The 27,421-nt window shown below is 41.1% G+C and overlaps 1 protein-coding gene across 7 annotated transcripts in view; it reads right to left on the bottom strand.

Annotated features, from left to right (window-relative positions):
* Positions 1-25,201, bottom strand: part of mcf2la (mcf.2 cell line derived transforming sequence-like a) — a 53,741-nt gene extending 28,540 nt beyond the window's left edge. For 3 of the 7 annotated variants that reach the window (XM_076879841.1, XM_076879842.1, XM_076879843.1), the window contains exon 1: positions 18,875-19,022. In XM_076879841.1, the coding sequence (XP_076735956.1) occupies positions 18,875-19,007 (133 nt within the window). In that variant the 5' untranslated portion in view covers positions 19,008-19,022. Of the gene's footprint in view, positions 1-8,070; positions 8,303-18,874; positions 19,023-21,655; positions 21,877-21,899; positions 21,976-25,080 lie in introns of those variants that run through there. The other 4 variants (XM_004573598.6, XM_004573599.3, XM_076879839.1 and 1 more) reach the window with 4 other exon arrangements.
* Between the last annotated feature and the right edge of the window lie 2,220 nt (positions 25,202-27,421).

The raw sequence follows: 27,421 nt of genomic DNA, 5'->3' as shown, positions 1-27,421 counted from the left end.
TTAGTGTTAAATACAAGTCAGTAAAGTAGCTGTGAAAGCATCAGTAAGTGATCGTCCAACTAAGAAGATGCATTTTTAAATGCTTGAAATAGTTTCCTGCTGCATGCAAAAATCTACTTTGTAAGACATTTCTTTCCTCCCCCAATTGAACATCATATTTTTATGAAAATGTAAGAACATTTGTAGAGAACAATTTCATTTAGCTGAAATAACCTGCACAGTGCTCATGGTTTGTGAACTATATGGGTGAATGGTGCAGATATATCAGACATTCAGGCGTCGGGCAGCTTTTCACTGCTGCTGAAACTCTCAAACGGCTCGCTTTGTCCTCAGTGGAATGAATGAAATCAAACTATAGTGGCGAGGCTGCGAGCGAAACCCTTTTACCCACCAAACAACACACACACACTGGAAGTGGGACAAGGCAGCCAAACACAAATAGTGATTATGGGGGGCCTCGAAAGAATGCCCCACCCCCTCCTTATACCCTTCCCCCCAGGCCTCTGACACCCCTTCCCAAATTCATTCATCCTTTTCTCAGGGGCTTATCTGAAGGACAAATAATATGTATCCCAGCAATCTTATGCATTAGGAAAATATTACACCATTATTAACTTTTATCAAGTGTATTGTATTTCTAAAGGGCTCTATTCAGCAGTTAAAATAACTTTTAAGTTAATGTTAAGTACAACTCGGATGAAGACATATGTGCTGCATGAACGCATCATTTCAGGATTAATATGCAGCTGCAGCTGCGGTCTACTAAATCGGATCATTTCACACTCCTAAATGTCTCCAACTGTATTCTTGGTTGTATATATGAGGGAGGAAAAGACCTGGATTTAAAGGGGTGAAAAGAGGGAAAAGGAAGCAGTTGGGGGAAAAAACAAAAACTGTAGAGGTGCTCTCGTCTCAATAAGATGATATGGAGGACAGGGTTTCTTTACACATGCCTACATATTTAATGTGTTGGCCTGGTGCTAGCCGATACCGTGGATGTGATCTCTCTGTGGCAGAGGGTCAGGAGGAGCGCCACAGTTTAAAACCATAAAACACACAGCATCCAACATTATGCGATGTTGAGCATGTTCTCATCACCATCACACTACAGATGATGTGGAGTCTCGTGATCTGAAAGGTTGTAAACAGCCCAGTGTTGGGAGGAGAACACTGACGTGAATATTATTCAAACGTCAAACATTCTGCAAAGTTGCGGCTTCAGCACTGACCTGCTGCACATGCCGCAGCTTATGTTTTCAAATCACAGCTATTAACTTTCTTTTACATTTGTTCATATAGTTTTGTTCTCCTTGATGGCAGCTCTGTCAGTTCCACAGGTTTCTGTCCTGGGACAAGTTCTATCTGCATTATACATGCTTCGCTTAGGCAATATTATTACAAGGCATCATGCATTTTCAGTGCTATGCAGATGACACCCAATTTTATCTTTCAACGAAGCCAGATGACACGCAACGATTAATTAAACTGCAGGACTGCCTTAAAGACAAAGACCTACATGACCCCTGAACTCCTGCTCCTAAATTCAGATAAAACTGAGGTTATTGAGCCCCAACCAAAAGGGGTTTTGGTTTCTTCGCCCAGTCACTACATGCATGCCCGTAGGTGATGATTGTTGGAGTTCTCTGTATTATTGTAGAGCATTTACCTCACAATGAAAACCGTAAAACTGTTGTTGTTATAAGAATTAATGTTGCTGTTGCTACAGAGTTATTGCGGTTATTGCAGATGTGCAAATCAAAAGCAAAAAAAGCAGACACAGTTGGCAGCAAAGTCTAAATATATTGGAGTATATTTTAAAAAAGGAAGAGAGTACATGCGAGTAAGAAGACTGTCACATGAGTTTGAACTTTAGCTTCCTTTTATGCTTACTGTATTTACTGTGTGGGGAAGTTCGCAATGTCATATTAAGATAAACGTTTATTTGTCTGTCATATGAGAAATGATTCTCAGGATTAACATGTCACCCCAACTCTGAGGAGAATGAAAGGCAGCAGCCCAATTAAGTCCTATAAAAGCCAGACTGTTGTCGCCAATACATTGTATTACCATCACCCAGATGGACACACACATCCTGTTCCTTTGTTCTGCAGTCATGCTCCTACAGGTTTTCATCACTAAACACACATTGTCGGTTCAAAGACGGCAGCCAGCTGTTCTCTGCTTGTTGACGGCTGCCAGCATCGATGGCTGGTCAAAGCTCAAAGCCGCAGGAAGCCAGATAGCTGACTGGAGTGCAGTCAAACACACGTGACTATACACACAAGTGCATAGACATGACCCTCGCTGAGGACCGTGCAAACAAAAACAGCCAGGATGTGGTTGGACACAGAGGTGCACAACACACAGAGAGAACCTTAGATAGACACAACAAGACATAAGCAAATGGAGAAGTATTATTACGGTCCACTGATGGCTATAAGTCCCGCTTAAAATGCAACATTTAAACCTTTTGTTCCCCCTAATGTTGTGCCTGTGTTTTGTTAGGGCACAAATCTCAGCCTGCGCCAATTCTGTGCTGCCCTCATCATTACAGATAAACTGGTAAATGATTGGTTGTTGATGCTGCAATCTATAGATGTTGTTAACCCCATTTTAACCTTCTTCTAGTATGCAGTTTATAACTTTTAGTACATTTTAGATTACGTGTTTATGGTCGCAACAAGAGAAAGAACTCAACCATGGACCAGTGATACTTGATTTAGATTCTTAACACAAAATTAATCATTTAGATTGTAAAAGGATCAAACTGATGGAAAACCTGAAGCGGACAGGATGAATTTCACTGAGACACATGTCCACCAGCACTCAGGCGCGTCACTGAGACCTTAAGCTCTGCATCTGCTGCTATGGTATGCACCAAATGGAAAAGGACCGACTTGGAATGTAGACTCGAAGGCACTAGGTAGGGGAATCCGGTGAGGGCGTGGCATGCAGGGCTAAAAGTTGTTGCATTGGTGTTAAATACCAGCTCAGAGAGATGGCCAGTTGTGTGCACATTTGTGTGAGTTACATGCTGAGAAGCAACACAACCATTCTGCAGCTGTGTATGTGTGTGTGTGCATGTGAGGGAATCCAAGCTTTATTATCTGGCATTATAGTCCGGGTTTACCAACGCTCCATCTGTCACTGCTGTGGTGCTTCTACCACACACACACACACACACACACACACACACACACACACACACACACACACACACACACACACACACACACACACACACAAACAACTGGGTCACAGGGCCAACAGTGATCTGGAATGCATGTGAATTTGGTGCCCATCCCCACACCCAAAGCTTCAACTACAGGGGCTCAAGAAAGATTAGCAGGTCGAAAAACATGTTCTTATTTGATGTCTGAAGCTACAGCTGTAAGTGTTCAGTCAGCTGGAGCACCTAGGTTTCACTGAATAGAGTCCAGGTGAATTATTACTTATTATTTACATTTGCCAATGCTGAACAACATGCCTATCCAAGTGTGTTTTCCAGGACCTCCACGCCCTGTCAAGGAGACCCTACAGACACAGGTGGTCCGATATATCATGTTTCAGGTTTGCAACTGTTTCATTTGGCTGTAAAAGGTTATTACGACTGGATTTGTGTACAAGTTATTTATATTTAGAAGTGTAAAGAAAAAATAGTTTCACTGGTGGTGAAAACATAATATATCAATTTCTGGATTTATTTTTTACCTACTCTCCAAACCAATCGCTTGAAACCACCTTAAATCACCAAATGTACATTTTACAAGCTTTTTCTTGGCGAAAGATTAAGATTAAATCTTCAACTTAAAAAGGCCAAGAAGACGAAAGCGATGTCCTCTGAGTCCAGTCCACTGCGTTAGAAATCCAGAACAATAGCTTTAGGCTTTACTCGGTCACTGGCAGCGAGCCCCAATCTACTGAATAGATGGTGGCATCATCATCTCAGCAAAACAACACACTACTGTCCCTCTGTCTACAGTCTGCGCTGCCATCACAACACACACACGGACACACAATCCCTCTCAGGCATGGTTCCCACTCTGCGCGGAAGCAAAGTGCGCAAAAATATGCAAATGAATACACACACGTACCCTTTCAGGCAGCATTAAGCGTTTTAATGAAACAATAATAATATTGATTTGTGTTACACAAGTGAATGCAGCCCTTTATTGCCTGCTGACGTCAAGACAAGTTTGTGCAGAATCGTTCTTTATTCAGCAAATGTGCTTCTGCTGTTCAGTGCAAGCGCCCAAAATAGGAAGCTCCAAGCACCGTGCAAAGCGTCAACTTTTGCACGGTGCATCAAGGACATGTACATCAGCTTTGACAAGTGAAACTTATTTTTATCAGTCTGTTAACTTAGCACTAATTAGCATGTGTGTGACTGAACTGCACCCATGTGGCCCACTGATGCTCCTTTCCAATCAAGCATGGAAGTATTCTAGTTCCAGCTGCTAACATTAGCACACCACCTTCTCATCCACATATGGTCACGTCTGGCTCCAAAAAATACAAAATAAAAAAATGCTGAGGCTTCAAATGGGTTCATGCACCACCTTCAAGTACAAGAAAAGGAATTCACCTATTAGTTAAAGGTAATTTTAGTCTATTTACGCTCACACGCTGTTAAAACAACCAGACCATGTCTTTCCTTTGTTTTTGCAGCAAGTGCAACAGTTTGAAATGACTCGAATGTCTGAGTGCGTCAGCATGAACCAGACCCGCCATTCCATAAGGTAATTTGTGAATAATTGAGCCATCTAGGTGGCTCAGTAATTGATGTGACCCTCCTGAACCCCACCAGGTGACAAACATTACCTGATCTTGGCTACAGACTTGAGCTCCGTCGTGGGAATTTCAGAATCTAGAAACTCCCAAACGGGCTGGGAGCCGTCGGTAAATCTGTGGTGCACCTCACTAAACTACAAAGCATGTACTCGCAATTTTGTGGGTTTAAAATCCAGGTCCTCCTCCCTTCCTCTCCCCCTCTCCCCACCACTAGAGAGGAAAAAAGAAAACATACAGTAATAGCACAAGCTGAGTGCAAAACCAGCAGATATAACAGCAGCCCTTTTTTAGTTGCCTCTGGCTATAGCTACCAGTCATTACACTACACAGAACAAAGAACATGAGAAGTGAAAGACAGTGGGGAGGAAGAAAAAAAAGGGGGGGAAATTACATACTAGGAGAGAAAAAGAAGGAGGCAGCCAGTAAGGAAGGAATCCAATAGCCCTGTGTTTTTACTTGCCTGAAAAGGACCCTCCAGTTGCAGAGAAAAGCTAACACCACCACTTTTTTTTTTTTTTTTTTAAATATATTGACATCATGCCCTGGAAGTAAGCCTTATTTCTTAGAATAGTCTTAAAAGTCACTAACACTGGGCCAGATTCACTTCAAGATGGATTTAGCATCATTAAGTCATCACAGATTCCAGATATTTTTCCCTCTCTGGTGTAGTTTCTCCATGTAGTCAAGGTTGTATGACTCTGCAGAATGCTTTAGTATAATTTACATGTGATTATAGGTGTCTAATGCTCCACTTTTGACGAAAGCCCTTCAACTCTGATATTCGCAGAGGAAAGTCAACTTTGAAGAGTAATCCAGTGCCGTGATATTGGCTAGCAAAGAAATCTGATCTGAAGCCGAGTGGGTCACGATTAAAAGGTCAGCGATACTTCAGAGGAAGTTAGAATGCTTTTTAAAGCTTAGTAGAGCCTGCTGAAGAGGCAGAAATTTAGTTCTGCTTCTTCCTGACCCAGGACAGTTTGAGTTTGCACTACATGTATGACAGAATGGATTTTTCAGCAGTGTCAGAAGAGGCTACAAGCTCTGCAGTGTAGTATGTAAAAGAGATGGCCATTTGCCAGGCAGTAATGGCTCTACTAAAACAGCACGGGAAGTCCAGGATCCAGACTGAGCCTTTGTGTCAGTTTTTTTTTTGTTATCGCATTAAAATGCATTATCTACCTGTACCTTCTAGCACTTGTAACATAACTATAACAAATGCAAAGTTGCAGGGTTTTTTTTACATGACTGGGAAATGTTTACCAAAAAGTCAGAGACTGTATAAAACAGATGGTCATAGCCACAAGAACATCAACAGTTTGTTAATGGACTTCTATTTTACGGTTGAAGGCTGAAGTCTGGCATTCGGGCCGTCACCGTGGCGTTTTATTGGAGTCAGAAGCGATCATATTTGAATGATATGGAAATGAGTGCTAAGTTATGAGCTAATGCTTGCAAGCTTAGATAGAAAGTTGCATTCAAAGACACACAGAAGCCTGTCAATTCACCAAAAAGTCACATTAAAATGAGACCACACACGCGCGCGCACACACACACACTTTTTGGGATTTCGGGGTGCATCTTCTAAGCAATATTAAACAGCAAGAGGTCCCTAAGGCTGACTGAAACTGTATTAGCCTGACAAATGTGACACTTGTATTCAATACACTTAATATGTTGCATTTTATTATTAACCCAAACTCCTGCTCACTGAGATCATGAAAGATTAATTTAGCTGTGCGTGTGTGTGTGCCACTCTAGGATCAAACAAATCAACTATAAAAAAGCAGCTACGGCTGCTAAATCCAGCGCAAACACTGGATTTTAACTCGATGTTAATGCTTCCTGTTTCTCAGATCATAAGGCACTGACATACACACGTATATCAGTGGCCTTGCGGGGACACAGTCACGACTTGCCGATTTCTAATCTCGACTTGGCAAAAGTAAGAAAGGAAAGGTTGATACCTCTGTGGTGTGTTTGCCCGTGCATGAACGGGCTAAGCTCGTGAGATAACTTCAGCCCATCTGCTAGCAGATCAAACACGCTCACTCTCTGCACAGCAACACGAAACAGGCTCACAAAACAAACACTACTTTGCACACACCTGAGGGGCCATGAAAGGCTCGACCAAAAATCTCTATGGATTCATATAAACTCTGCGGCTTTTTTTTAGTTTTCCATTTTTCCACAACAGAGCAAACAAAAAAAAAAAAAAAAAAGGCCAAATAGATGAGATGGAGTCAAATGACGTGCGCGCAAACACGCACAGAGGGTGGAAATAAGGGGGAGGAGATGTTGACATTCAAAGTCTCAAAAGCGTTTTGTCCCAACGCTGCTTCCAACTGACAAGAGGAAACGCACTGTGTTAGTTAATGGGACGAAAGTGATTAACATGCTGTCAGCGTGCCCCACTGAGTACTGTAACTGTGGGTAAACAGACCTTGTATAAACACACACACACACCTCACTTCAACGCACAAACAGGACCTCGGGACAAAATGCACTGTCCACTTCAGATTTGATTATGTAACCGTCTGATGGACCATAGTGCCTTTAGCAGGAAGAGCATCTTTGTGCAGTGAGACAAAAATCAATGTCAGACCATGCTCACTCATCTCCTTCATTCATAAATTGGGTTACCCTCACCAGCCGAGCTCCTCATGACATGAGTGATCTCTCACACAGCCTTAACTTTGATGGGTTTATGTGTCAAAAAGGTTTCTATTCTACCACAACAACAGCCTTTAGTACAATATTCTTTGTTTTCTGAAAGTTCACTTCCCTGCTGATCTCTGCATTAGTTTTATCAATATGACCTTTTCAGGAAAAACAGCAACATTTTTTAAGACAATGTGTTGCCATTTACCATAGCAGCACCATGTTGAAATCCTCTGTGTGCAGAGGATAGGATCTACTACACTTTAGGTCTACACCAGGTTACTCTAGACATATTTTCAGCAATCTTGCACGTGCTTTGGCTCAGTTTCAGTGCTGCTACAGTCTTCACTAGATGATGATCAAGTCTGATTGGCTAACTCAGTCAGTTATTACCCTCATTAGTCTGTTTTTTGTTGTCTAAGATCTTAAGTGGACAGTGGACTCTCCTTTCTCACCAGGTTTACCTCTGATACCAGAGTGCACAGGTAACAACTGCACTGAGTCAACAGAGCAAGAACTAAATGCATACAAAGAGAAACACACCTGCAGAATTCCCACAATCTTAACTTTGCCCAAAACCAGACAATCGCACACATTTATACACACACACACACACTCTACCTGTCATCATCTTCAGCTGCAGCCATAGCCTGGTGATTTCGTGGCAGAGTTGAGACACTCTGTTCAATGCCATTGTTTGTTTAGGGAGTGCATGTGTGTGTGTCCACCTCCCCGCCTCTAACACACACACACACACACACAGAGTTAAAACACGCTCACGCACGGCCGCATATTCTGTCAGAGAACATCTCGGTGGAAGTTACGGGAGTCCATTCTGCTCCAGCCGCTGACTGAGCTGTCACTGCTCAGCACAGCCCCCACACACACACACTCACACACACCCTCTCTGTCTGTGCCAGCCAGGAGGCGGAGCTTCTGGAGCATCCAGCCCGCCCCCTGGCTGAGAACATGGAAGTCTATTATTATTATTATTATTATTATTATTATTATTATTATTATTATTATTATCATCATTATTATTATCATTATCAAATTACTATACTATAACTTTTTAATTGTACTAAATGTACAATTTAGCTTCAGTAATATTTGTCTTGAATATCAGGCAGTATGTAATATGATCTAAATTCACTGTAAAAAAAGGATCTCTTGGCCAATGCTAATCAGCTTTTAGGAGTCTGTCTGTCTTCCTGATTCAGCCTCTTCGTGTAACCAAACAGACATAAATTAGCTTAAATGTAATTTGAGATTTTGGCACCCGGTTCCTTTAAAACAAGAGCAGAGTATGTACACAAATGTAAGCAAATAAAACAAACACGCTTTGAAATGGAAGCCTCCGTTTTCTTCCGCTTCTCTCGCACCATCGTACAGGCACAAAAGACACACATAATGCCACTGGGGTCAGCAGGGGGACCCCCTGCTTCACTCTCACACACAAACTGAAAATTTTGACTCTGGGGAGTTTAATTCACGTAAAGGCAGCCTTGCTGCCGCTGAACAGTCTCAGATTTAGTGGGTTTCAACATGCTTTATTTTACTACTACTGCTACGTTACTCTTCATTTCTATATACAAAAAAATCTGAGAAAAAAATTTAATCAATTCAAATTTGTGATAAAAACACTCATTAACTGAACACACACATGCTCCTAAGTCGCCTTAAAACAGTATCTTCTTTCAAAGTGAAATATGTGCTGCTCTGCCAGAAAGTGACTGTACATTTATCTAATTTCCTTTAGAGCAAGGCTGTCAAACATAAGGCTCGAGGTCCAAAATCGGCCCGACAAAGACTCCAGTCTGACCCTGGTTAGCTTTGGAAAATGTGAAGGAGGGCATAGATTTTGCATTTTTTAGAGCTTTTCCTACTGGTAAAGACCTCCACAATAGTCGTTCATACCACACTAAAGTAATTAAGTAATAGATTAAATGGCAGAAATGTTGTTCTTTTTGTAATTGGCCTGAAATTAAAATATACAGAAGGACAACTTTTGTGAATTAAGAGTACTGTTTTCTAATGACAGGAGAAAGTTTTCTTTCATTTTACTAACTTATGTGTTCATGCTGTTGCCATCACATAGAAAGACAGACCTTCTGCTGAAACTGTAATTATATTTCTCACATTAGGGTATGTCAGGTATTTTAAATATGTAGTTAACCTTCTGAATGAGTTCAACATTCCTGCTTTAGACTATTATAAAGTCTTCTGTGCATGTAAAAGGTGGCAAAGTTACAAAGGCTAAAGTCCACACTAGGGCTGTGCCACATCTGATTGTTGGTGATTATACCAGTAAAAAATTTTCATGTTACATAAAAAGTGTCATAATGTCATATGAATGGAATGGGGACGCCATGTGTTCACTTTCCTAGCGCACGCAACCACTACACCAGGCCAGACGTATAATTAAACAAGTTTTTTAGGCCGAATATTAAAATATTTTAGCAGGTAGAAATCATAGAGAGAGTGGTGAAAGTTCCACAAAATAGACATAAATGATGGTTGTTGTAAGGTTGACAATAATATTAAATTAAACATGAATCTCAGTCTCGTCTGAGATGAGATTATCAATAAATGAAAGGCTGGAGCCTTTTTTAAAACATGTTCGTGTAATAATGGCCGAAGGTCCTTCAAGAGCTGGCATACATGAAGGAAGCTGTGTCAGGATGGAGCCCTGTGGGCGTACGTGTACATTTACATCATGTCAGATTTAGAAGATAGAGCACGTTGGCTGTTGCACAGGAAAAGGCAGAGGATTTTTAATAGCTCACTTCCTGTCTCTACCACTTTATCATGCATGCAGTTTCACCCACTCGTCATCAGTTTACACCTCCACCCCTTAACATTTACAATTTACACGAAGTCCGCAGCAAAGTTATCACCATCATTGTGAGCTGCCTTCAGATTTCCTAAATGTATATTGATTACTTTTCATTTCAGTTTTTTTCACTGATATGTGAATGGTGGCTCCTGTAACAGCTGTTACTGTGGGAATACATCTTCCAGCACGACAGTGATCATAAACTCAGTGCCAATGCAGTAAAAGCAAACTTGGATAGAAAAACACACAGTGAAACACTATCAGTCATGGATTGGCCTCCCCAGAGTCCAGACCTCAACATTATTGAAGCCGTGTGAGATCATATTGACACAGAACAGAACAAAAGGCAGGAACATCCACAGAAGAGCTTTGAATGTCCTTCAAGAAGCCTGCAGAACTATTTCTTATGACTACTTAAAGAAATTACAGGAAAGCTGTGAGTACTGCATATATGTATCACATCTGTTCTGTGCTAGAAGGTGTGTTTCTATGCACAGCTCTATCAATCTATTAATCAATATCGATATAAATAAAATATTATTATATTAGACGTCTAATCAGGTCATTTTATTTAAAATGCTGGTCTTTGTGTATTTGATCCTGGTAATGTAATTTATTAACTTGCCAAAACCGCTGATAACCTCAATCGACTAAACACTCCCAACTTCTGAAATCAGCACATGATGAACTTCATCACATGCTTCTCTTTTTGAAAATGTCATATCATCAAAAAGAAGCAGCAGCCAAATCAAATTTAAATCAGGTTATTTCCAGGACTTCCTCTTTGAAATTACGGCTTAGAAAGAAAAGCAGCCTGCAAAATATGGCGGCCATAAAGCAGAAAATGGGTCGAATGTGAATTGTGGAAATGTGCATCTGTGCACATGGGATGCAGAGCAGACATCGGTGTGTGCATACCATTGCAGAGGAAGACTAGTTGTACCTGTATGTGTGTGCATTAGGGAAGCAGTGCAGACTACAGCTAGAATAACTTACAGCTTGATTATTTTGTTGAGACTTTCCTCCCCAGCATCCGTGCCTACAAAGAGAACAGTATTGAATCCTTCCGCTTCGAGATCAAACACTATAGGCCGGCTACAGCATAAACAGGAAGACGGCAATTGTGAAATGACTCATAGGCCCAAAAAAGCAGCGGAGGCAGAGTAAGGAAATAAAAAGGTGCGAACATCTCTATAGTTTGATAAATACTGGGCTGTTTATTTAAGAAGCGATCTCCGAATTATAAACGTCCGCAGTGTAAAAGCACAGAAAACAAAACTAACAAATTCAGTTTGAAAAACAAAGACATTCACATGTCCACTGGACTCCTCTCCCTTCCTTCACTTTCCACATTGCTGTTTTCTGTCACCTCTTCTCCATATGGTGGACAGTATTTACTCAACATCAACCGAAACTTGACAGAAAGCAGGCCGTGTGGCTCGGTTAAAGGCTGAAGGCCAAAAGGATCAATTTTATCTGTAGATGGTGATAGATGTCGCACTTATCCCTGCACAAAGCAAAATTTATCACCATGCTACGAGTGCATTTCTCTACAGGAAACAAATGCACGCATATCAAGCCCTTAGTTTGACCTGTGAGTTCTGTGATGATCAGTATTCATCAGCGAGAATCAAAAGATTTAAGGAACTTTGTTAAAAACAGCTGCGCATATCACTGATAAAGGCTGACGTGATCTAAATATTTAAGGCAAAACTAATTCATTACAGCCTCATTTAGGCTGTATCAGACACTAAATCTTTCTAGAAAAGTCAAACTGAAGTTGTTAGAGGATGCCATTTTTTTGAATATCACAATGAAAATACACTTTTCCCTCCATTTTCAAGCTCTAATATTTTCAAAGCCATTCATCTAATTTATGTAGTTACCTGGCCCTGAGTACACCCCATAATTGGGAATCTGTGTTACAGTTCAGCCCCTATCTCTGAAGCTATTCTTTCTAAGGCCTTTCAATGGCAGTGCAGGCCATACCATCACGTTTTCAAGCAAATTTCAATATCACTCGAGCAGTTCTAGATAAAGCAATGTGAAACTAGCTCCACAGAAAACGTTACGCAGATTTAAAATTCCCCTAAAAGTCATCACAACATTTTTTTTTGTTTATGAACAAAGTAATAACATCAGCAAGCTAAAGCTACTTTTTTCCGTTAAGTGTAGCATAACCGCCTACGTGGGCCAGTCACTGCAACACCTGGATTTCCACTCTTTCGATCAAGAGGGGCTCATCTTATCTCATTACACTGTTTATATATATTAGATCGTTTATGCCGTATTGCTGCCAGGTTCATTAAATCAATTAACTGTTCATATGACTGTATTTTATGGCATCCAACTGATATATCAGTCAGCCTATCACAGAGGACATAAACATGGTATCATCCCACTGTTTTAGAGCTCCAGATGCATTGTTTATCATCATCTCTGAGATGTCTGCAGATCAGCATTACAACCAGTGATTGAGTGAAGCAAGCCAACTACGTTCTCTACGTAACAAGTTTAAAATATTTTACTCAGACATCAATAAAACATTACAGCTGATCAAACAGACCGCATTTAAACTGCTGCTATCTTTTATTGCTTTGAAGACTTCAATAACTGAAGACTCACATCGTTCCCATTATACCTCAGTATTGCCGCATAACAGGAAGTTTTTACCTTTTCCAACTGGACTGTTTGGTTCAATGCACTGACAGGGGCTACATTTCTCTCATATTAAATTATTTTCATATGGCTTCCTGTTAAATGAAGAATCTAATTAAAAATCCTTCTCCTTACATACATGGTCTTGAATTGTCAGGCTCCATCTTATTTTGAGGAGCTCATAGTACCACATCACCCCATTAGTGCTCTTCGCTCTCGCACTGCTGGTTTACCTGTTGTTCCCAGAGTATTTAAAAGTAAAATGGGAGGCAAAGCCTTCAGCTTTCAGGCCCCTCTTCTGTGGAACCAGCTCCCACTTTCAAGAGACAGACACCCTCTCTACTTTTAAGATTAGGCTTAAAACTTGACAAAGCTTATGGTTAGGGCTGGTCAGGTGAACCTGAACCCTCCCTTAGTTACTCTGCAATAGGCCTCGGCTGTTAGGGGATTCCCATGATGCACAGAGTGTTTCTTCTTTACTCACTTCTTTTCATTATCAATCTCTGGCTCACTTTTACAGTGTCTTTTGTCCTGTCTCTCTCCCCTTGCCCCCAACCGGTCGCAGCACACGGCCTCCCCTCTTCTGCTGGAAGTTTCTTCCTGTTAAAAGGGAGTTTTTCCTTCCCACTGTCGCCAAGTGCTTGCTCATAAGAGGTCGTCTGATTGTTGAGGTCTGTCTCTATTATTATGGGTTCTTTATGTTACAATATAAAGTGAAGTGACTAATGCTGTGATTTAATACTATATAAATTAAACTGGATTAAACTGAACTGAATGGTTAAATGAGATTTTATTTGTGGTTTTTCAAACTACAAAATCAGCTTCTGGCCAATCATATTTAAAGACTGCAATTTTTTTAAGTTTGGATTATTTGTAGTCCAGAAATATGCCACCTGGAGTCTCTTTAAAAACTTAGGAAAAATGTAAGAAATGTTATTACAAATGAGAACTTGAAGGAGTATGAATCGAAACAAAAACAGCACCCGATGATGACAGATGATCTCAGTTGTTTATCAGTTATTGGGGGGGGGAATGGGAAATGGGCTGCACAATCATGAGACTACCCATGAAAGAGGAAGGCTTGGTACTTAAGGGGAAGACTGATCTCTGTCATGAGGATTCAAGAAATTACAAGAAATGATTCAAGAAATTTCCACATAAAGTAATAAAGAAAACAGCTGATTATCAATTGTGGCAAATGCGTTTCAAGCACTTACTACCTTTGAATATCTGCTGTGATTTTGTATCTTAGAGAACTTTAGCAATCCTGACATTGGACGAATGGCCACAAGACTCCATCTTGACAGGGGATAGAAATATGACTTGATAAAGCTACAATAAGGTGGAGAACAGGATCAAGAAGGAAAAAAACAAAACACAGCACTAGCTTTGTGATAAAGTATTTCGAGAATAGCTTGTACTAAAAATATACATATCAAAATGGCCCAAAATAGACTTGAAATATCACTGAAAGGCAAAGATCTAAAACACACACAGACACACACAAAAAAATATCAAAAGCTGCACGCTTCCCACATGCATACATGCTGGATGGAGACACACACACAGACACACCTCTCCTTTCTCTGTCAACCTCGTAGACTTTCGAGTACTGATGCCAACTTACTGAACCACCTTGTGTAAATAAGGATCTAGCAGATACCGTAATGCTTTCTGCCACATGTACTTCCTCTAACAAGGAGTCTCAAGAGCCATTTGACAGTGTTGCCATGTTTTCTTGTGCATCTTCATTCCCCTTCTTCACACAGTTTCCATAAAAACAATCTTCAGATTATAAGTATGACGAATGACTAAAGATGAACTGGTCAGCTATGGGTGAATTATAAGCTTGACCATCAAGACTGCAGAGAAAATCTTCTATCATTATTATTATTATAAAATAAATTGTGAAGAGGGGGAAGCCAAGATTTAGCCAAGTCAACCTATAATGAACCCACTAACTTTGTGAGCGCAAGGTTAGTTTCATTTTGTCATGTGTTCCGATTTTCTCCAGAGCAGCCTGAGAGCACTGCAGAAACTAAACATCGTGCTCTTGTGAATATTTTAAGAAATCCTTGAAACCTTTACAAAAGCCATTCTAAACCCTGATGGCTGGTTAGGCTATTTAATGCTAACGTAAGGCATTAAAAATGGCAGGAACTTGTTCCATAAGAGACGATTTAGCATTTAAGAGAAAATGCATCATTTGCAAAAAAAAAAAAAAAGGGGGCACATTTCTGTTGCTTCTTATTTTACATTTCTTGCAATTTACCTGCACTGCAAAAGCAATGGCCTATACCTGTGTGCTGCAGTAAGTGAATTTCTGATGTCCAAAATAGACTTCAAAATCCAACTGTAGCTCAAAGTTGTCATCTGTGACATTACAACTCCAGGTTCCTGTCTTAGATGAGCTCAGTGACATGAAGCAGAACACCTTAAATCTTACAGAAACACCTCTGCGAAACTCACTGTGCAGCCGTTGACAGCAGCGGCTGTATCTGTAGTAGCTCTCCATCTCCTCCAGCGAAATACAGACAAACCTCTCGCCTGCGCATTCTTTCATCCTGACTCTCTGTCCATTCTCCTCTTCCTCGCTTAACGTCTTCATCTCCACAGGTACGGAGCAGAATATCACTTCCCTAATCCTCTGCTGTATTTCTAGACCCTCCCTATTTCTTTCATATGCACACCGGTCAACATTTCTTGAGTGATTACACTGGTCTTGTTTTCTCCGCCCCTCCCTTCTACTGAGAAAGTCTCTGTACAAACAGTCGTGGTAAAAAGAAAGCGCACCCTCTTTAATTTCTATGGTTTAATTATGTGGAAATAATGAATATAATCAGATCCATAAAAGGGCTTAAAATTAGGTAAATACAACCTCAGATGAAAAACAGCATGACATATTGCACTGTGTTGAAATGCAGAAGCACTGGTCAGAGGGCCCGGTGGCGCCAGTGTCCGGCAGCCTCGCCTCTGTCAGTGCGCCCCAGGGTGGCTGTGGCTACAATGTAGCTTGCCATCACCAGTGTGAGAATGTGTGTGTGAATGGCTGGATGACTGGATATGTAAAGCGCTTTGGGGTCCTTAGGGACTAGTAAAGCGCTAAATACAGGCCATTTCACTGTGTGAAACTTAAATACACATTTACTGCTTTCATAGGAATAGAGGGCAAGTATTAGCCAAGTGCTGCTAGACAAATACACTTGATTCACTGATTAAAAGCAAGCTTTGGACTTCTGCTGGTCTGAAGCTTTCAGGTGTTTGTTAACACAACACTAAGGAGGAAAGACATCAGCAATAATCTTAAAGAAGCAACTGTTGCTGCCCATCAGTCTGGATAGAGTTAAAACGCCATTTCCAAACAATGTGAAGTCTGCAGTTAGAAAGATTAATCACAATTGGAAAAAAGTGGGTGAGTCTTCCCAGGAGTGGATGTCCTGGCAAATTCACCCCAAAGGCCAGACCGTGCAATGCTCAGAAAAACTGCAAAAAAACAAACAAACCCAAGAGCTACAGACTTCACAGGCCTCAGTCAATATCTTAAATGTTAAAGGTCGTGGCGGTAAAAATCAAAATATAAGACTGAAGTATGGCTTGTTTGGAAGAATTTCCAGGAGAAAATCTCTTCTTTCTAAAATGTGGCAGCACGTTTTAGGTTTGCAAAGTTACATCTGAACAAACCACAAGATTTCTGGAACAATGTCCTTTGGACTGATGAGATGAAAGTAGAAATGTTTCACCGTAATGCACAGCGTCATGTTGGTGAAAACCAAATGACATTTTAGCTCAAAGACATCATACCGGCTGTCGAGCACGGTGGTGGGTTATGATATGGGCTTGTTTTGCAGTCACTGAGTCGAGAAGCACTCCTCTACATACCAAAATATTTTAGGGGCCATCTATCCAACACCTAAAGTTTGGCTCTAACTGGATGATGCAACAGGACAGTGATCCCGAACAAATTTACAACAGGACGGCTGAAAAACAAAAGAATCAAGGTTGAAACATTCATGATTGAATATCTGAGTACAGAGAATAAAAAACTATTCTGACAATTTGCTCTCACCGTTCAGTGTTAGAAAAAGTCAACATGACAAATCTACAGATTCACACTCTTTGGGATAAAACTGAGACTAAAAACTAAGAGAAAAAACACAACCTCATGAATGCTAAACAAAATTTAAATAGAAGTCACCGTCACAGTCCAGCCAGAGCTTGATTGGTCAGCCTGGTTCCTTCAGCACAGAAGCGACTTGATTCACTCGAGTGCATCATGTGTGTTAAAAACTGCATTATCACAACTTCACAAACACTCATTTTCATGTCGTCAGCATTGTTCAGCTTGGATTTTACCACATGGATTATTATCAAAGAATATGCTACTTTGGCCTGCACTATAAACTCTGAGGCAGAGACTAACTCCCAGTATCCCTACAGCAGAAATGGATCCACAGCATTTCCAAGTCGCACATCTTCATAACACATGAAGAGTGAAGGGGTTAAAAGATAAACCTCTAAATTAATCTGCATGACAACAAAACTAATTCTCTGAGAAACATTACTGTTTCTAGTCTGGTTTTTCCTTAACTGTGACCCTGAAATGACCTCTTAACCAAGTTGTGACCCAAGAAAATGTTCCAAACTTTAAAGAAGCTAATTTTTCCCACTCAGGCAGCACTCACCTGTCTGTGTGGACTTATGATTCCTTTTTCTTTCCACTGTTTGGCGGCCACAGCAAAGACTAGTAGCCATGATGAATGTAGCAGCTCTACTCTGTTCCCTTGACTTTGGCTTCTCCTTTTAAACTACACACATTTCTACCATCGGTGTGTTACGACCTAAGGTCGATTAGCGACTCACAGCCTTATCAGCTAATCAGTTACCAAGGTCAAAACACCAAAGAGCGTTGCGTTCAAGAGCACACATTAAAGTGGCAGCTGGTCTGCCAGGGTTAAAAGAAAACTAAGTGACTAGCGCTTTGGTTTACTGTTTTACTGACAGACAGATGAGGGTGTATCTGACTGAGATAGTGATGGGGTTGTTTTTTTTTTAAAAAAAGAAAAGTTTTTTGGTATAATGCATTGAGAAAATATACAACAAATGCTGAATGCAAACCCAGCAGAGATAAAGTCACAGTGTCATGGTCACAAGAAAAAAAGAGGAGATTTTAGCAATTTATCAAGAATTATATCTGCAGAACAAATTTACAATTTCAACTACATATGTTAAATGAGGACTTTCCAGTCAGATATTCATATATTTTCTGTAGCATTGATTACATTTTACTTAAACAGCACCAAATCATAGCTACAGTTACCTCAATAAGCTTTAGACTATAAAGACCCTACAAAAATAGAAAGAAACCCCAACAATCAGTCGATCCCTTGTAAGCAAGTAGAAAGGAAAAACTCCCTTTTAACAAGAAGAAACCTGGTGTCAAGTCATTTAACTTTTAGCCTCTAACTACAGCAAAACCAAAAAAATTTTTTCTGGGATAAATTGATATTTAAATTAAACCAGGTTCCCAATAACCATGACTTATTGTAAACAGCACAGAAAAAGTTATGGACCGAGCTACACCATGCATCATTTGTAAAGCGTGTCATGTTTGTTTCCCTTTGTAGCTCATTTGGTCAAATTTCGAGTCCCTCAGACAACTGTGGACTTACTGTAACCTCAGCAGGAAACTAAACAGGCAGGTTCTTTTATTATGCTTGAATAAGGAGGGAAAAACAGAAGAGGGAATCTCCCCGTTAGCGGTAGGAAATCCTGTCCTATCATCCTGTCGCACTGATTTAAGTAGCAGAGACTGAACCACTGAACATCATACATACACAGCACGTCCAGTTAGCGTGAGAGTGAGAAAACTCCAATTAATAAAAGGAGAATCAAATACACACTTTAAATCAGCACACACACTCTAACACTAACCTCTCCTCCAGGTCGGCTGATGGCTCAGACTGTGGTGTGTTTGTCGGGTCAACACGCTGATGGATACAGACAGACTGTGGAGCAGTTTATTGAACACCTCTTGGCTCTCCTGAACCATCTCAAATAGAGACATCTTTCCTTCAGAGAGCAGTTCGTACCATCTCTGTGAGCTTCCTTTCTTTTTCTTTTTTTTCGTGAGGCGTCTTTTAAGCTGCCTTCCTCTTCCTCTCCTCGATTAGACTGCAGAGTGTGTGATTATTTATCTCACTCCATGTCTGGGCTGCGTTTATCGCAGGAAAAGAGGGGTGGAGGGTGAGCTAAGACATAAATCCCTCTCCAGCTAATTGCAACTGGCTCGGCAATACGTTCACGGGTGTCATATATCACAGGCTGAGACTGACTCTGGGTTGGCCGTTTGGAGATAAAAGTAAACTCAAACTATTTATTTACTGCACATTTACGTGCAAGTAGCAGCAAGTGGTTTATGAGCATACCACAGTGTTTTTCACCACTTCTATCCAACACAAGGACTTAACTCTCACATAGTTTCATTTTCTTAACCAAATTCCTCAACTGCTTTTTTAAAAGTTATTATTCATTTATAGATCATGAGGAGTCAAAAAGCTCTAATAAGCATGCAGCTCAGACAATGGGAGCTTCTGACTGTGGCACTGTGGTACCGGTGATAGGGAAGGAAACTAAAATTACACTGGTGCCATCTGCAAAGATCTCCACCACCTTTAGAGTATCGCATTACCTTTATTTATTTATATCATCATCACACAATCGCACAAGCATTTCCCAATTTAAAAAGTACAAAGCACGCAAGCAAAAGGTGGTCATGCACTTTTCATTATGTGGCATTCTGCACAATTAGATTTATTAATGAATCAAGTAGCAATCCAAAAGATCAAAAACCTATTCCCTCCAACTGAAACCGTCTGCAGATGTAATCACACTGACAACAAACTGAATTATCCCGCCTTATTCCTGGTAAAGCCCATTGTCCGACTTAAGTGCTCCTGGAAACTTTGGGACAATTACTTGGTGTAATATTTAGCAATGTTACAATCTTTCATGTCCTTATTGTGTAACTGTTACGTTTCCAAATAAGAGGAGCGCACCATTTAAGCTAAAGCAAAAGCAGAGTTAAATGCGCAAAGAAAGGCTGCAGGCTCAACACATTAGACAACATTATGTCCAGCACGAGGTACAGGGCTTGTATTAAAGACCATTACCAAGTCGATAGCTGAAGTCATTTGAAGATGACAATTTAAATTGAAAAAAATTATTTAAATAAATGTAAAAGAAAAATTGAAATTAAAATAAATATAAAATTTAAAAAGCTAGTGAAGTAATTATTTTAAATTTGCCTATTCAACTCGTATTACAATTGTGTAAACTAAAATAAATTGGTGTATCTAGCTCAGGTAGTTTAGTCCAACTGGGTAAACTCAGAGGACGTAACCCTGTAAAGCCTGAACTGTGAAATATTTGCCAAAAATATATGATTTATTTATTTTTCTTGTGAAACCAGAGTGTTTATTGAATAGTCTGATCACAAATAAAATCTAACTGCATATATGAGTTTGAATTTGTATCATTTGTGCTACATCCAGCATTTCTGTGCAATTTGTGCTCACAGTTGATCTTAATAAATTAAAACATAACATAAACATGTAGGTCAGTTAGGACTAAAAAAAGCGATGAATAAATCTCATCACACTGCTGATGTAGAGGTCTAAACAAACTATGTATCAAAGATGATACATCTGGCATTACAGGGTTAATAACCAGTAGCAAAGCTAGACGATCTTTATAAGAGGAGCAATGCTGAGACCATTAACTACACTATGGTGGCACGGAAACTGATGTCTCCTAGTATAGTATTTTTTGTTGTTCTTTTTGCTTTGTTTTTGTCATTCACACCTCATTTGTCTATAGATGAACTGAGGCACTGCACCAACACCCAGTGTACGTGATAAATGAATATCACTTTGCACTGTGAATCGTGAGCACAAGTATTCAAAAACAGAGCTCCTTTCACCAAAACAAAATCTTGCATTAGGCATACTAAATAAAGTCTTCTTCGCAGTTATCTTGTCTTAAAATATCATATGAGCAAATTATGTCAATAGATTCTAGTATTTCTGCTCATCTGCTGCAAATCCTGCCAAACTGTCTGCTCTGTGATTGGGTGTAAACTCATTAAATATAGTATATCTGGGCAGAATTGCAGTTCTCCTACTTTTTCTAGAAGCTCATAAATCATTTATTTTTTTAATAAACCACGAGATTTGCTTCACACATAAGCTGCGATTTGTATTAATAAATAATTAGCAATTTGACTGCTCCAGTGAAATGCTCAACTGTGTGAACATGTGAGCTCGGTATCTGTAATTTGCGAATGACAATGATTTGTGAGACAGGACACTGGCATCAATTGCAGATGCTGGCAAATTGCTTTTGTGAAACTGGCCCCAGCTGACTAACTCCAACACCTGCTGTTTAGAATTCATAAATGCTGCGACTAACCTCTCAAGCAACTGGCTTCAAGCACTACGTGCATATTTGTGAACAATATAAATAAGCACAGATTGACTTCTGTACAAAATATCATATGTAAAGGACTGAAAAAGCTAACTTGGATACCTGGAGAAGACTATAAAGATGTGTTAATGTACGTTTTGCTTTCAACAGAACCACAGATGAGATGACGTGAGATGTGATAAGCAGTAATGTGGTGCGATGGAGCGTCCAATAACGCAAGGCTCTCCTTACCGCTGATCGTCGACAGCACCTCCACGGCTTGCTCTACGTCTTCTGGAACAGACGTCCCCTGCCCCATCCTTATCCTGGACACCCAAACCTCAGCAGACTGTCCTCCTCACATGTACGTGACTGCTCCTAAAAAAGGGCACAGATGCTGAATGTTACCAAAAAGAAAAGAACAAGTAGATCTGCAGCTTGAATAAAAATTATTTTTAAAAAGGAAAACAGCAACAATAATAAACCGTGAGCATACTTCGGCAGCAGTTTAAGTGAAACAACGAAGGAGAAATGGTGAGAACAGAAACCGGCTGATGCACTATCCATTTAATTTGGTCAGCAGAGAGGGAGGGGGAGGAAGGAAGAGACACCCAGGCCACAAGGCAGTTTTGAAATTGCGTAACACAATTTTAAACCATCCATCCCTCTGTGTAGCAAACACACACTTCTGCCTTCAGTGGTGTTAATGACATTACCACTGCTAATTTTATCTTGTCATTAAGCTGTGCTGTACAGTGAGCAGTTTATTTTGTGTTCAACTTAGGTCGCCCGGTTTATTTATGACAGACTCGATTTCGGGGGCTTTTCGGCACGGCATGCTGTTGTTATTGTCTAAAACTGATCACATGATTGTGTGGGAAGCCCAGCCTAACAACTGTCTTCCTTAAACCAACACATCCAGTGATCCATGTCAGGATCTGCTGACCGATTCAAGTTAAAAGCACAAGTCAGCACTTTATAAGCAAATATTGCTTCAGCTGAAGTGGTTAGTTTCAGTTATGATATCAAGTGAGATCAAACAGTGTCAATGTCAGAATTTCAGGCTGTTTTCTGGCAGGTGAGATCTATATTACAGCAACACAGACTCCTCTCCTCTCTTCACCACACACACGCACAGCTCTGATGACTTCTAGTAGAACAATCAAAGCAAATTTGGTCAATTCCCTCTCCAATTACCAGTCCCCCCTGACAGAGGCTCCTTTCATTGCTTTGACAATAGAACAGCATGCTCTTAGTCATATGGACTGAGATCTTGTGACGTGGTAATAAGCCAAGCTAAATAAAGACAAGGCGAGTTCCACATGCAATACAATGTGACACTTTTAACAACCAGGTTCACAGACATGACCTGGGGTGGGGTGTGAGGGGTGGGGATGTCCAGAGCTTGTGGAAATAAAGGCATCGGCAGTTTTAAGCTCATGTGTTTTGCCAAGAAAACACACTTTCAATTTCACTTTCCCGCCATGGTTAATATTGGTCTTCAGACCAAAAGGAGGGAAGCCAGGCAGACTGGACTTTGCCAGGGTTTAACAAACTGTACACCTGAATGCAAAGAAAAAAAAGGTAGGAGATAATAGCGAAATAAATCAGATCAGAACACACATGAATGGAGTCCCAAAATTAATTCTTTTTAGGGTTCTCCAAATACTGGCAGGGGAAGTGGTGGTAGGGGGAGATAGGCCTCCAAACCTTGGAGGGCCTGAGATGTCCCCAGAGAGGTGGCGCCTGACACCCAACCTGACATATAGACACAGACATACAGGCACACACAGATACAAACATCCATTCCCACCCTCATGCTCTCATATGCACTTACTCCACACTCAACCAACGTGGAGACAGACATAAAGAGACGCTGTACACACGATCACACTCCCCAAGCGTACTCTACAAACCGGGTCTAGGTGCCCCCGCCCCTGGAGGGGGGAACTGCACCCAGACCCAGGTGGTGTTTCCCTTTTCCCTGCGGTGGGGGGAGGCAGACCGCCCCGACTCCGCAGCAGCAGGAAGGCTCCACACTCCAGACCGCAGTCGGACGGCCAACTCCTCCTCCTAGTCCTAGCCCCCCTGCTCCAGCAGGTCGCAGAGAACGGGGGTGAGAGAAGACTCCAAACCTCCCTCCACCCGCTCATTGTAATGTTGATGCATGTGTGTTCTAAGGTGCATTTAAAACCCAGGAGGGCTTGGAGCTACCTGCCAGAGAGCAGCAGGTAAGCGCATGGTCCCTCCTGCTAGCCCTCAATGTCTACGTGTATTTAAAATTGAGAGGTGGGCAACGATGCCAGGGGTGGGGTGTACACCCTGATGGTACTTTGGACTCCGTGTATCGTGCCCACCCCCAAGATCCTATATGTATGTGTAATGAGAGTGTGAGTAATGTGAATGTCTAAGTTGTGGGATAAAATTGAGGCAGAGGCAGCCAGAAGGGGACGGGGTAGCCTCCTCTGCACCCTGGTGACATACCCCTACTCCAAGGCCCTGCATGTGTGGGTGGTTGTGGTGGAGCGGGAAGAGGGAGGCAGCTGGAGATGGGGAGGGAAGGAAGGGAGGGGCAAGTGACCCCTCCCTGGGGCCAGCTCCCCCGCTGACCCCAGTAGGCACCCCCATACTCCGCGACCCGCCAGGGAAAGGGGGCCCAGGCCCATCCAGACCGGGCCCAGTGCAGCAGCGCCGCCCGGCCCCACAGAGCCCGGGACAGTCCACCCAACCCCACCACAGAGAAAACTGCACCCACCCCACCATCCACTCATCTTCCAGACTACATAAGACAATAAACACCCAGGCTGAGATCTTCCTCCACCTCTCCTGTATCTCCCCCTCCTGCAGAGGGAGCTCCTGAGGAGAGGAAAGCTCCTGCAAGATGTGACAATCTCCCCCACCAGTTGAAGAGCCCCCCAGGTGGCTCGACGCACCGGCGGCACCCTGCTCCAGGGCTGGGCCCCCATGCATGCATGACACTTCTTTTGTAATTTATCATACCGTAGCCTTTTTTTGACAGCCATTCTTCCACTGACAACATTTGGCTTCAGGGAACAGTAGATGGATGTGTTGAAGGACCATATGCATCTGTTAGGTCCTGTGTCAGTTCTTTGCTGTATATCTTCCTATTTCTGAAGTACATGACTTTCAGATACCTTTCTGCTTCTTTTGTGTTCCACTTCTCCCGTTTCCTCAAAACACTGGTCCACGCCTTAAGTTAGGTGGGGTTTTTTTATGCTTGAATGATTCATGGCTTAACAAACAAACTACAAGAAAAAAAAACATTCCTCTGACAATGGTCAGGTACAAGGACTGGATTGAAAATGAGTGAAAAAGTAACCAATGTCCAAAGAAAAACTTAGAAAGACCATCAGAAAGTCTTGAACAAGAGCACTTTTTAAAAAGTAATTCTGGCTCATTGGAAACAAAACTGAAGCAATTGAGAAGTGGTTCAAGACTTTTGCACAGCACTTTGCAATTACTTATATTTTTCGTTTTACCTACTTACATTTTATTCATGTTTTACTCACACAAGTGCATAAATGAGTCACTCAGTGTGAGCCGAATTGTCAGTCTAAGGTGGTGACTAAGAGGATCCAAGAAATCAAATCTGAGGACCGCGCACTTTTTGGAAGAAGGGATGCCAAACTTTCGCAGAATAACTGAATTTGTCCTACCGACAGATGAGCTGCCTCCGAGCGTCCGGAAAGGAAACTCGCCGATATACAGCAATACTGACACTTGTAGAATAAAATACGCTGTAAGCTGACGATATCGGCCATGCCTGTGATGAAAGTTACGTCCTACCTGCAAGTTTGCAAACCAGCAGCTCCGCCCACTCCAAGCCAATTAACAGGACCCAGCCAAGTCTCAGTGCTACCTCCTCTTCCTCTCATTTTTCCTTCTTCATCTTGCAGCAGATTAAACTCTACACACCCCTGTCCCCTGGACTATGTTTGTTGACATTATTCCAGTAATAAATTCCAAGGTGACTGCGCGAACTGAGATTTTTATTGTGTTGTCCAAAGTATTACTCACTTTTAGCAGATGTGTCTATTTTTTAGTCTTTGTGAGTCGGCCTCGAAGGATGCACCTCCTGGTGTGGGACTACATGCATATGAAATATTTCCATTCATTTACTCTACCAGCTGATTTTGCAGGATTTGCTCAAGTGTCCTACCCCATATATCACCAACAACAGGGACACAATGGCATCTAGTGGCGGAATAATTCAGTGCAGAAGACCCACGTCACATTAAAAAAAATTATATTTTAAATAAGTGTTCAGAATATACAAAAATACAAAGAACACTACAAATGTTGTATATTTTTGACACACTGTATTTTTTCTGTTCTGTGGAGAAAATATGAAAGATCGGGATAAAAATTAAAACACACATGTGCCTAAAACTTCTCACTACTCAAAAAATACAAAATAATTATACACAATTTTTAACATACTGTTCATTCCATAGATTATAATGTCTACATTGAATATTGTATTGTCCAAAGCAACAGACACTGCACAAGAGAGGTAAAGAAGAGAGTGGAAGCAATGGGTGGAGATGAGTGTCAGGGTTGATTTGTGACAGAAGGATAGCAGCAAGAGTGAAAGGGAAGGTTTTAGAAGATGGTGAGACCTGCTATGATGTATGCTGTGTGGTTTGGAAGCAGTGAGACTGACAGAAAGACGGAAGGCTGAGCTGAAGTTTAGATTTCCACTGGGACTGATCAGGATGTGGAAGACTAGATATAAGTTGGTGGATTGTGGAAAGTAAAAATCACAATGATTTAGTGGTCATTAAAATGTGTTCAGAATTTGCAAATTGATGGTGATTCATCTCATAAACCTGGACACATTGCTCTCTATAAAAACTGTCTTTATAATTAAAAACTAATGGTTTCGGCAATACTGGCCCTCTATTTACTTGGTATCAGATTGTTAACATAATTTGCAGTAGCACTACTATGTAGCTACTTAGCAGCTATTCTATTAAAAATTATTAATTATATTTGGTTATTGATCCCAGTTTAGCTGTGACTTACAGCATTTGTCGTCAATGTGTGATTGTTTAAAATCAAAAACTTCATTTTCCTACGCAACATAAGAACAATTCGGAGCCCAAACTTTTCAGTGATAATTAATCATCAAGATGCATTTTATACTTTTTTGGTCATCTTTTTACAAAGATAGGTGTCAGGACAGATAGATGGAAACAGTTTTAAGTGATAAAGGTTATCAGCTGGGCTTGACATCACAATTGTTTGGAAGTCTTAGATATCCGTCCATATCCACTTGTATGGACTAAAAATCAGTTCATAGCTGTTTTAGTCAAGATAAAAAGGACACGTCCTTGATGTTTGAGTCAGTTCTGCGAACAGCTCAGACAGTGACTGCAGACTGGGTGTGTTTGGGACTATCTCTGCAGTACATACAAAACTTTGAAACGAATGTACTGATGCATACTTCCAGAGTGGGGAGCTCTACCACTGATCTAGGAGGTTTCAAACTGCAGAAGACGAGCAGGCCATTTAGATAAAACAGGACAAAAGCCTATGTGTAAGTGCCATTTGGATTCCCATCGGACCAACCTACAGGAGCAGGCTTACACTGGCATAAATCATCGCTAATGCATCTCATCGCACGGTGCATGCCCCATACATTTCTTCCATCTGATCCTCGGCCACTGACAGCCATATTGTACATCTCTACAGTTAGCTGTGTCAGGTTTGCGAGGAAAACTGCAGACATGGGCGGATATTTGTGTTTTTTCTTCAAAATAAAGTTCGAGCTGAAGGGCTGAAAGCGGTCCGCAGGCTATCTAATTCTCTTACATATTTAAATTTTCTGGAAACACTTGTATGGATACATTAGGGAAAATGACTGTGGGGGGTTGATTTAGTCCCGCTATTAACTATTAATTACTGCTTCTGTGTTTAGTCATGTTTTCCTCATTAATTTTGTTGTGGTTTTCCCCTTGTTTTTGTCAGCTAACTTTAGCTATATGACAGGAAACT

The sequence above is a fragment of the Maylandia zebra genome, linkage group LG23, assembly GCF_041146795.1.
Source record: "Maylandia zebra isolate NMK-2024a linkage group LG23, Mzebra_GT3a, whole genome shotgun sequence".
NCBI classification, from domain to species: domain Eukaryota; kingdom Metazoa; phylum Chordata; class Actinopteri; order Cichliformes; family Cichlidae; genus Maylandia; species Maylandia zebra.
The sequence above is the reverse complement of the archived record's forward strand: the minus strand, read 5'-3'. Positions and strand labels throughout refer to the sequence as shown.